Source organism: Grampus griseus (assembly GCF_964374135.1).
Source record: "Grampus griseus genome assembly, chromosome: 9".
NCBI classification, from domain to species: Eukaryota; Metazoa; Chordata; class Mammalia; order Artiodactyla; family Delphinidae; genus Grampus; species Grampus griseus.
In genome coordinates, this window is record NC_139003.1 from 84,165,670 (window position 1) to 84,177,677 (window position 12,008).

The 12,008-nt window shown below is 37.4% G+C and overlaps 1 protein-coding gene across 3 annotated transcripts in view; it reads left to right on the forward strand.

The window, feature by feature from the left end:
- Nucleotides 1-12,008, forward strand: part of MAGI2 (membrane associated guanylate kinase, WW and PDZ domain containing 2) — a 1,326,400-nt gene that overhangs the window by 834,818 nt on the left and 479,574 nt on the right. For all 3 annotated transcript variants that reach the window (XM_082661503.1, XM_082661504.1, XM_082661505.1), the window contains exon 5: nt 6,899-7,109. In XM_082661503.1, the coding sequence (XP_082517629.1) occupies nt 6,899-7,109 (211 nt within the window). The remainder of the gene's footprint in view (nt 1-6,898; nt 7,110-12,008) is intronic.

Here is a 12,008-nt window from a genome sequence, read left to right on the forward strand (position 1 = left end):
GAGAAATGTGTCTTAGAAGTTAAAAAGGGCAGTTCTACATGACCACTGCTTAATCAAGAAATACCTTCAAACCACTATAAAAGTAAAACGTGCTTGGGGTTATTTGGCTCTTTCTCTTTAGTCAGAATTTAAACAGTCTAAGGTTTCTCAAACTGCAGATCTGACATATATGAGATCTGTGTTAGGGCACATTTGCATGCATGTAACTTTAAGCTGAACTCCATGGGGGGAGGGGAGTGCTAGCAGGAATGGCTACACATGCACCTTGGCTGGTCGGTAAAATCTGTTCTTTCCTATCCTTAATTACTAAAAGTATGTTTTGGTGGTACATCCAGACAATGGAATATTATACAGTGCTGCAAATAAATGAGCTATAAAGCTATTAAAAGACATCATGCAGGGCTTCCCTGGTGGCACAGTGGTTGGGGGTCCGCCTGCCGATGCAGGGGTTCGTGCCCCAGTCCAGGAAGATCCCACATGCCGCGGAGCGGCTGGGCCCATGAGCCATGGCCGCTGAGCCTGCGCGTCCGGAGCCTGTGCTCTGCAACAGGAGAGGCCACAGCAGTGAGAGCCCTGCAAAAAAAGACATCAAGCAAACTTAAATGTGTATTACTAAATGAAAGAAGCAAATCTGAAAAGACTCTCTATACTATATGACACTCTGGAAAAGGCAAAACTATGGAGACAGTAAAAACATCAGTGGTTTCCAAGAGTTAGAGGAGAGAGAGGGATGAAAAGCAGAGCACAGAGGATTTTTAAGGCAGTGAAACTACTATGTATATTACAGTGGTGGATGTGTGTCATTATACATTTGTTGAAACCCATAAAACATACAACACCGAGAGTGAACCCTGATGTAAACTGTGGATTTTGGGTGATAATGATATGTCACTGTAAGTTCATCAATTGTAATAAATGCACCACACTGGTGGAGGATGTTAGTAATGGGGGAGACAATGCATTTGTGGGGACAGGGAGTACATAGGAAATTTCTGTACCTTTCTCTTAATTTTGCTGTGAACTTAAAATTGATCTAAAATATAAAGCCTATTTTTTAAAAAGTCCATTCTGTTCTTAATGGGTACTTTCTCAGTTACTTCTATAATACCCAACATATCTGATTTTTAAAAATATTAAGCCACATACAGAAGAAAGGCATAATTATGTTATCTAAAATGTAGTGAAGTTAATTTCTATTCTCCTTATTAAGCAGGGAAACGATTGTAATGTAGCATGAAATGATAATTTATAGTCCCAGACATGGTAAATATTGGTTTGGTGGATTGTAAGATAAACTTGCCTAATATACTATTTAATGAGTTGAATTGTTTCCCCCCAAAATTCATATGTTGAAGTTCAAACTACCAGAATGTCAGAATGTGATCTTATTTGGAAATAGGATGAGGTTATCTTAACTAAGTAGTAGTAGTAATTAGTTCTACTAATTAAGTTTGGCCCACAGTCTCCTTAACTGCCCCTGACCCAGTACGACTAGTCTCCTTCTAAAAAGGGGAAATTAGGACCCAGGCATGTATACGGGGAGAATACCATATGAAGATTGTAGTTATGCTGCCACAAACCAAGGAACTACCATAAGCCAGCAGAGAGGTCTGGAACAGATCCTTCTGTAACATCTTCAGAGGGAGCATGACCCTGCTGGTGAACCCTTGTTCTAGGGTTTCTAGTCTCCAGAACTGTAAAACAATAAATTTTTATTAAGTCATCCAGTTTTGTTCTATTTTGTTATGACAGCCCTAGCAAACTAATACTTAGCATTTGGCCCACAGTCTCCTTAACTGCCCACTGCCTAGCCTAGTGCTTGGCAGTTAGCAGGGGCTCAGCAGATGCTCAATTAATTAATTAATTACTACCATTTTCCTAGTACATAATATAGCAAGTATAATGCCAGTTTCTTCCTTTGCTGACTGTTAAATAATGGAGTTTCTCAGACAGCTGCCTTAGGTACTCTTGTTTCCCTGTGCCTTATCGTCTCCCTAGAGAATTGTATACAACTCTTTTGTGTCACTGAGTATCCTTCAATAAATCATTGTGGTAGTACTCTGCATTGTTATCCACTGGGGGGAAGTACTTCCTCTCCACCTCCCATGTTGTCTTGCATGTCAAAGAGGGTACTTAATTTTCACTCCACTGGCTCCTTGACTTATTCTGCCCCAAAGAGGTAGAGTGACTTCTCTGAGTGATACATCTTTGAAGGATAATCTGGGCCTCCTTGGCTCAAGTCCTCTTTTTATTTCCTCTTAATACCCTGCGTGGCTCTTCCGGGAAAAGGTTCTACCCCTGCATGGGAAGCCTGCCGTGGTTCAGTACTGCCTGTGGGTATATTAGCTTGATTCTGCATTTTACCAGAAGCCCTTGACCCTCACCATAAACTGCATCCCTAGATTAGCCTTTATGAATAGTAAATGTGGGGATGTTGTGTTGTCCATTTGCCTTACTCATTTTTTTTTCTCTTATTTTCTTCAAATAAAGAAAGTGGATGCTCCTTATTACTTACATTTCAACCCAATTCTCAGTAGCCTGATAAAAAGTTCTTTTTCTCTCCCCCATTAAGCTCTTGTCAAGTATCTTGCACATTGTAGGTATAAATTCATGTTTGCTAATGTAACAATTGATTGATTAGATAAGAATACAGGAATGAATGAATAATTGAGCTAGATAAACTGAGAGAACATGGCTCAGTAATCTCTAGCACATCAATAGTTATAAATATAACTATAGACATCTCCAAAGACTCTAGACTTTTTTTTTTCAGATGTCTCACATTTCTCTTGAAAATATAATAGTTATTTAGATGAAGAAAAAAGTTTATTTGTTCATAGCTAATCTTTGACTTTCTCTGTTAGCATATTCTATATTTTCTCTTTATGCATTCATTTAATCCATTCCAGCTTGGCCTTCCCATCCACCACTCCACTGCAACTAGTACCACAGCTGGTAGCTAACATCCCCAGTGACCTCCATATCTTGAATTTCATTAGATTTTACATCCTAATCTTGCTGATGGACTGTTTAGAAATTTTGGCCACAGTTAAGTGTTTCCTCCTCATTGACCTTTGCTTGGCTTCTATGACATAAAGATCAACTGGTTTTTCTGTTACTTCCCTGGTTGCTCTTCCCTCGTCATTCTCTGGATGACTTAAATGTTGGAGTTCCTCAGACAGCTGCTCTAGGTATTCTTGTTTCCACTTGCTGCACTGTCTCTCTAGGCAATTTCATTCACTCCTGTGGCTTAAATTATAATACAATCTATCGGTATGCTGTAGTCTTTCAAGCTGATTCCCTCCAGCCAAGAACTCATTGACTTGACATCTCCATTGTGAGTTTGGCATGGACTTCCATCTGTTGTGCCTAAAATTACAGCCATTATCTTTCCCACTCCTGACAGAGTCCTGCTCCTCCTGTCATGGTGCCTAGCTCAGTGAATTGCTTTGCCCCCCACTGGGTTTACCATGACTTCTCATTTGTCCTTATCTGTACCTTTTTTAAAATATCATACCAAATCCGTATTCTACATTTTTTTTCAGTTCATAAAAAGAAGTCATGCCCATGCCACCAACGTCTCTGTCTCAAACACAAAAATAACTCCCCAATGGTCTGTAAATATCTACTCTTAACACCTTCAAACCCCCAGAATAGCTAAGAGGGTCTTTGCGGAGAATAAAAACCTACTTGTGTCATCCCCTTGATTAAGACACATCAGTACCTTCTCGTTACTCTCAGGATACAGTCCCAAATTCTGAGCGTGCTTTCTAAGGCCTAATCTATTCCTTTTTTATGTATTTCTTTCTCCCTTACTTTCCTCTGAAAGAAGTCACTTGACTCCTTTTTCTAGTCTCAGATTTGATAGCATGTTGGAAAAAGGGCTTTCCTTGATTCTTCATGAGGAATGTGTATGCGTAAGATCTCATCTTTCCCTTTGATAGTATTCATCGCACTTAAAATTGTTTAAAGACTACACATCTTGAAATACTTTGAGTTCTGTGAGAGCAAGGATCATGCCTCTCTTGTTTGCTCTTCTGTCCTCGGTGCCTGACGCCAATTGAGTGTTTAATAAATACTGATTAGGTGAATATGGAATAAATGAATGTGTTCAGATCATGACCTTGCTTTTTAACTTTTCAAATGCAACACGACATTTGGAAATACCTGAGAACGGTACGCTTCACGTATTGGTAATTACATGCGGTAATAAGGTACAGCAAGGAGAATCTAAAAAGAGCAATGGTACCTTCTCTTGCTGTTTCTTTCCTGCACAATTTACAAAGGTTAAATCTGTATGAAGAATCAGCTGGGAGACTACATCACTAAGGACCATATTATTTTAATAAAATCTTCTTTTTAAGGGCAAAACAACAAAAGCTTGTAAAGTGTTCTTGTCTTAATTCCTAAAGATGCTTTCATATTGCTCTCTGAGACTGACACATATGGGGAAAAAAATTAATCCAAGCCGTTGATTAAGACAAAAAGTACATTCTACTTTAATTTACTCATTTTAAATTACCTTTATTATTTTTAAATTTATAAATATAATAGCCAACTAATGCAAAGATATGTAAAAAAACTCCCACACCCATACAAATTTACTGTTTTTGTTTAATCAAAGTTAACCATCTGTTGTACATCTTTCCATCTTGTTTTTTTGTTCATATAGTTGTAAACAAAATTATATGCATATATCTAGCTTGCTGTTTGCTTTTTTTTAAAGAAATAGAATTAACAGTGTACACGTATTACTCTTCAATTTGGATTACTCTTTGAATAGTAATGATTAGCACCTTTTCCAGGTCAGCAGGTCTTTACACTACATAGTTTTCCATGGTAATGATAACCACAATTTGTTTAATCATACCCTCATTGATAGGCATCCAAATCGTTTCCAGGTCTTTGCTACTACAAACAGTGCTACGGTAAATATTATCATATAGGTGTTTTTATACACCACCACCTTTATTCCTAGAGGTTATATTCTCAAACTGGGATTACTGAGTCGAAGCATATATGTATTTGTATATATTTTTTAATGTTAATAGCTATGGATTAGGTTCCCAAACAATTGTGGAATTTCATATTTCCAAGAAGGCTGCCTCACCATCACATTAACATTGTATGTCAGTAGTGTCTCCTTCCAGTTTCTGGGTTAAGCTGTCCCCACCACGCCTTCTGCTGTGAAGAAGCCATAGTGACCCTCAGTGCAGGCGGATCAGTTCTCTATTCTTAGCTACTTTCCAAGTCTCCAGAAGAGCATACTTGGACTTCTGCGTGATGTGCATGCCACAGGGAAGTCTTGGGAGTAGTATTTGCCAAATGTGTTCATCCATTTATCTCTGACACCCCAGTGGAGATTTGGAGCCACTCTGCAGGAAACATTCCTCCCAAAGTTCCAAACTAAAGTAGTTATAGGCCCCCTCTGCTTTTGGCTCCCTTGATCTTTCCTGTGGTTTCCCTCTTCTTACCATTACCTTGCCACACCCGAGACCAAAACCTAAATATAGTGGTGCTGAATCCCTGAATGAACCAGGGAGTACCTTAAATCTAAATTTCCCCTTTGAATTTCTCTCCCAATCACCATCTTACCTTGTAGGAAATTTCTCTGAACCTGAGCTTTCCAAAGGTAAGATTTCATTCAGAACTTTTGCAGGTTTAAAAGTGACTTTCTTTTGCCTAGATAGATGAATAATATTTTGGTAGAGTTAAGTTCTTGGGTTGCTGTACTTTTCTTTCCCTCAAGTTACTACAGATGTCACCTTACTGTCTTTGAGCTTAGGGTATTATAGATGAAACGTCTGATGATCTTCTGTTCCTCTTTTGTGTGGGTACTTTTCTTCAATGTGGAAGCTGGTAAAGTTGTTTCTTAACATTGGAGCTTGGAAATTTCACCTAGATGTGTTTAGGTGAAATAAATACTTCATTAATTTGGCCTCAGATTCAGTGAACCATTTTAATCTTCAGACTCAAGTGTTTCTTCATTTTAGGCAACTTATATTCTATTTTTATTGAGTTGTTATTTCTTCTCCATGTGGCCCTTTTCCTCATTCTGGAGCTCATACCATTTGCATGTTGGTACCCTTGGGTCTGTCCTCCAAGCCTTTTATCATTTCTGTTAAGGTATGCATCTCTTTTAGTTTTTGCTCTGTTGCATTAGTTTTCTATTGCTACTGTAACAAATTACCACACACCTAGTGGCTTAAAACAATGCATATTTTTTATCATACATCTCTGTAGGTTAGAGGTCTGACCTGGGTCTCACTGGGCTAAAATCAAGATGTCTGAAAAACTGTTCTTTTCTAGAGGCTCTAGAAGAGAATCTATTCTTTTGCCTTGCCAGCTTCTAAAGGCCACCCCCATTTCTTAGCTTGTGTTTGGTCCCTTTCTATCTTCAAAGTCAGCACCAGTGCATCTCTTTTGCCATTCTTCAGTAGTCACATCTCCCTCTCACACTCGTCTTCTGCTTTCCTCTTACACTTGTAAAGACCCTTGTCATTAAAATAAGCCCACCTGAATAGTTGAAGATAATCCCCCAATCGCAAGGTCCTTAGTTTGATCAGTTCCGCAAATCTTCTTTTGCCGTGTAAGGTAAAAATCACATGTTCCAGGGCGTAGGGCATGGGCATCCTTAGGGAGCATTACGCTGTCTGCCACACCTGCATTGTGAAATGGTCGTCCAAGTTAGTCATCAGCAATAATTCGTTGAAGGATCGGTGAGAATGATGAGTGAAAAGGGAACTCCAATAGGCCTACTGATAATTTTCAGAGCTGGTTACAATTGTGCTTTTCCTATTAGCCTTCACAGAGCTCATTCCCTGATGAGCGTAGTCCGCACTCACTCAGAAGTTACAGTGGCTCGAGTGACTAACCCTATGCTCTTGTTCTCTCATAGAATCCAGTGAACATGAAGACAAGAGTGCAGGTGCCTCAGGGGAGACACCCTCCCAGCCTTATCCTGCACCAGTGTATAGTCAGCCCGAGGAGGTGAAGGAACAGATGGATGATGCAAAACCAACTAAACCTGAAGAGCATGATGAATCAGACCCATTGCCTGATAACTGGGAAATGGCCTATACAGAGAAGGGTGAAGTCTACTTCATTGAGTGAGTTTCACACATTTCTCTGAACATTTCCACAAAGATCATAGTAGTACATAAATGATGTTGTAAATGGAGATGTGGTCAAAGTATTGAATTTCATCAATTGTGATATTAGCTTCCTTCTTTGTAAGAGAATAAGGGGATAGCACCTTAATACAATTAAAGATCCTAGTTTACAGCTATAAATCAACGAATGAGTTAAACAATACCACTGTAAAATTTGTTGCAGTCATGACTAAAAAGGCAAATCTCCATGTGATGTTATTATTGAATTAGAAATAGTGAATTTGTCATGAGGAAATGCTTACTCTACCCTTCCAAGACCTCCATGTGGTTCAAATGAGATAATCCCCATCTTTTAATTCAAATTGGTGGAAACCTCAACCATCATGTCCAGTGGTTTAATAGGATGCAACTATTGAGAGGAAAATACTTGCTAGTCACAAATGAGAGTGTTTTAAGCATTTGACCCTGAGGTCAGGTGTCAATAAAATCATGTGTTTGTATAGCTCATCATACTTATTTTTATTAAATTCCATTCTATTTGTTGCTTACCATTTTTATGACTTGGCAAGGAAAATGAAATGCTAATTCTGAACTCACTAGTGATACATACTCAATCTAATCTCTTCTTTCTTTAGGGACTTTTTTCCCCAAACTGAATTTTTATATATTTTATTAACAACATTGTCTAGCTTTCCTTTTCTTTACCTTCTAGGAGTAGAACAACTTTTTAAAACTCCTAAGTTGATCTTAGCTCAAAATTAAATTGTTGATGTGCATGAGACAATCAAAACGTTCATTAGAAAGAATAAAAACTAAAAATATTGTAAATGAACAACAACCCTTATTCCCTCAAAGTTGTAGAAGACTCAAAGAGAAAAATTAATAGAATCTGAAGTTTTCAGTGCCGATAGTAGATAAAAATATGTAAACTCTGACTATTGAGAAAAATATTAGAACTAGATTCCCTTTCCCAACCTGGAGTGATTTGTGACTTAGATCTCCATAGGCAGAACTCAATTGTGAAATTGGAATGTTACCACATGCCAATATTTAATTCTCACATGAAAACTTTGTAACATGTGGCCAAGGAAATACATAACCAGGTAATTACTTGGTGCTCTGCTTGACTCCAACATGGATGAGAAATGCAGAAAATATATTACCACCATTCACCTTTTGACAAATCTTATAAGTTTAAAAAAGAAAAAAAGAATAAGAATCTCTTGCATATTTCTTATTGCTATAATCAATGACCCAGAGACATCTTTTATCAATTAGTTGGAAAAGAGAAAGTCTTACAGAATTTTTTAAATGTTCGAAAGTGTTTATATCAAAAACATAATTTTGTTATTGATAAGCATAGCATAGCGCCACTGCAGACCAGAAGTCAAAATATAAACCCTAGATGTGAGGTCATGCATTGGTGTTCAGAACAACTGATGTTCAGAACAGGGAGACTGATGACATACACATTTTTATTATATAATACAGGCGGAGTAAGACATGTGGAAGTAATAAAAGAAAACCAGCATGGCAAGTTGATGAAAAAACTGTGTCCTTACAGTGTTTCCAATTGCGATTATAAAAACCTCCTTTTTTATGATTATAATATAAACTTTCCCCTTTTAACTGTGTCAGATTTTGGGATTGTGGAGAAAAAGGACTTCTCGTAAGACAGAAGTTGTGTTCATGTTATAGTAAATGATGAGGCTCTGTCAGGACTTGGGAGAATCGACCAAAATGACTCTTATTAATATTCTAGTCAGTCATCCAGTGTCAGAATCCAAAGATTCATTAGATTTTGTTCCTGCTCTTAAATTTATTGTCAAGTTGGGGAAGAGAGAATAAGAGGAATAGTTAATTAGTAAACAATTGATTTTTGAGTTTTGTGATACTATTCAGAGAAGGATACGCTTAGCGTAGACTTAATAAAAGGAAGCATCCTAGGGAAGGTAAAATAACATAGACTTGAAAAGTAGGTAACAGGTAAATAGAGCACTCCAGATATAGGAACTGTCATTGCAAAGACCAGTGAGAAGACTGGTAGTATTAGCAGAGATGTTGAGCTGAAAAATTAAGACAAAAAAAAAAAGAGACAGTTTGATTCGCAGTGAGAATGCTAATGCTGAGGGAGACTCATGCAGAGGTCAGGGAGAGAGAAGAAGCCTGGAGTAAGGGCTGAAGTGAGCGTGTGATGGAAAGGTGATCAATGTAAGAGGCAGTGGCAAATGCCTGCTTAAAGAAGTCATTCACAGAACGGAGGCATCCCCTGGCCCACCCTTCACCAGGACCAGCTTGAGATCTGAGATCTGTCTTTTCTTCCTTCAAAAAGTTTACTTTGACTCTCACGACTCAGTGTGATAAGCTCAGGTGTCACAGAGCAAGGAGGAATCAGTGTCTTTTTCATCTGGTCCCTCATTTTCACACCATCACAACCTGCGCTGCCTCTTCCTTTCTCACTGACCTGCATTTCACTCTGCTGTACTTTTCCCTCAGTTAATTTTCTCCTGACTGCTGGCACTCTTTGCTCGGGAGGACATCTTTCCTTCCTAACTACATTTGACAAAATCAACATTTCAACCCACTGTCATTAATCTGTGGGTATCTTTGCTGTGGAATTCATAATGAATTATTATGTAAATTAACTCTATACTATAAAAGTCCCTTGGAAACAATCTGGTAGAGAAGGATGCAGGGACAGGAGAGGGACCATGATGGGGCATTAGGAGTTTCTTAGGGACTAAGTCATGATATGTCCCAGAATTTCTGGCCAAGAAACTTAAAAAACAAATATTATTTGTAACATAAAAGTTTGCAGTCCTGAAGCAAAATCATAGTGAAAAAAGAAAATAAAAAGGGAAGGTAGAGTAAGTTAAGAGGAAGGTAAAGCAGAAGAAAAGGTAGAAGAGACAGAAAATTAGAGATTTGTGAGGTAAGGAGAGCTGATGATACCAGTGAAAACTACTCTGGTACGAATATTGCGAGAGTTGCTTAGAGTAATGGAAGTCTCCCCTGGTAGGTAACACGTCCTTACTACACTTCACTGAATCTTGTTTCCAGTGGAACAAATATCATGATAAAATATAAAATAAGTGAAATAAAGGAGAAGGACCCTGCAGTTCTGTGTAAAAATTTATATATATATATATACTCATTTCTGAGTAGAAGAGGGGAACTCTACCTATGCTGAAGTGTTCATTTACGTATATATTTTTGAAATACACACACATATGTATACATACATACATGTATGTATGTGTGTATGTGTGTGTGTGTGTGTGTGTATATATATATATGTGGTGGGTTTTGAGTTAAGGTAATAAGTAATTTCATTTTTTTGTCTTCCATGCAATAATGTTTTAAAATAATTACTGATTTACTCAGTATTGCAAAGTAGTTTATATCTCAGTACTTTACAAGTGCTGCATTTAGAATATGAGAGGCATTTTTGTCATTGTTCTCAATACTGAACACGTGGGCCAACTGTATTTCCCACACTCTTCAAAACTACTTCCTTTGCTGAATAATAAAAGCGGATTCCTTTTATCACTTACAGTGATATTTAATGGGAAAAGGTAAATATCTGAGAAAGTATTTTTAAACAACAGAATTTTAAATGCAGGTGAATGTACTCTTCCAAACATGCTTTAAAGCATTTATAATGTCACATGTTTAGCAATTTTAAAAAGGCTTTCAAATACATAACATTATTTAAAACCAGTAGTTTCCTTAACTCATACTATCTTTTCATTAATATTATCTTTTAAAATAGACAGTATATTAATTTTAAATTCAAATTAGTAATAATAGTTACCACATATTGAGTGCCTACTTTTTTCATGCTGTGTTCAGCTTGTTTAACAGTAATAGCTAGTATGTTAAGCATTTACACTTTGCTCATTTAATTCTCACTTTAGATAGCTGCTGAGGCTTATAGAGGTAAGTAGCTTGCCCTTGGTCATATAACCAGGAATTGACAAAGCCAGGATGTTTGATTTCATTTTTTCAGCACCTATTTATTGGGCACATACTGTGTGCTAGGAACTATTTTATTGAACCCTAGGAATATAGGGGTCAACAAAACTGACAAGATTCATGTTTTCATGGGACATACACTGGCTCCAGGGTCCTTGCTCTTAACTAATTTGCCATGGTGCGTACTTTACATGTATTATATCATAACCACCCTGTAAAGCATTTGAGGTACCCCCATTTTATAGGTGAGATATAAGGCACCCTTGGACAAATTAACATTCCCAAGGTCTTATAGCTTTGTGACCCTGCAAAGCCATTGCCATTATCCCATACTACCTCCACAATATATAAACAGGCATTGGCTGAAAAAAAAGTTTTATAGTACAAATAGTATTTGTTTTATAAGTTTCTCAGCCAGAAATTCATTCTGCAGAGGCTGAATGTTCCGTAAAGAATAGCTGCCACAGGATTAATCTGGGTTGACATGCTTTGGGAATCCCATTAAATTAGTTCTTTGTTTGGGAGTCAGTTTAGTTAGTGACATACAAGAGACTGCTATTGCTTTGGCAAAAAACAAAACGGCAACAAGAACCTATTTGTTTACTACCAGCTTCCTGAATGGCAGTGAATGCTATGTCATCTTAAATAATAGATTTTTTCAAAGCAAGCTTTTGAAACTGAAAATCACATCTGTGAAAAATGTCATGGCTATACGTGGTTTCCCCAGTCTTTGTAAAGGCTGAATTTGCTTTTAAATTCTAAATAAGACACACAATCTGTTGCTTCTTGTGTTGCTGTATTTCCTTAAGTTTTATGTAAATCGCCAATTACCATTTTCAACAAATTTAGAACTTTCATTTATTAAAAGAAGACAAAATATTTGAGAAATTTATTGAAAAGAAAAGGCGTTTTTTGGGTAAA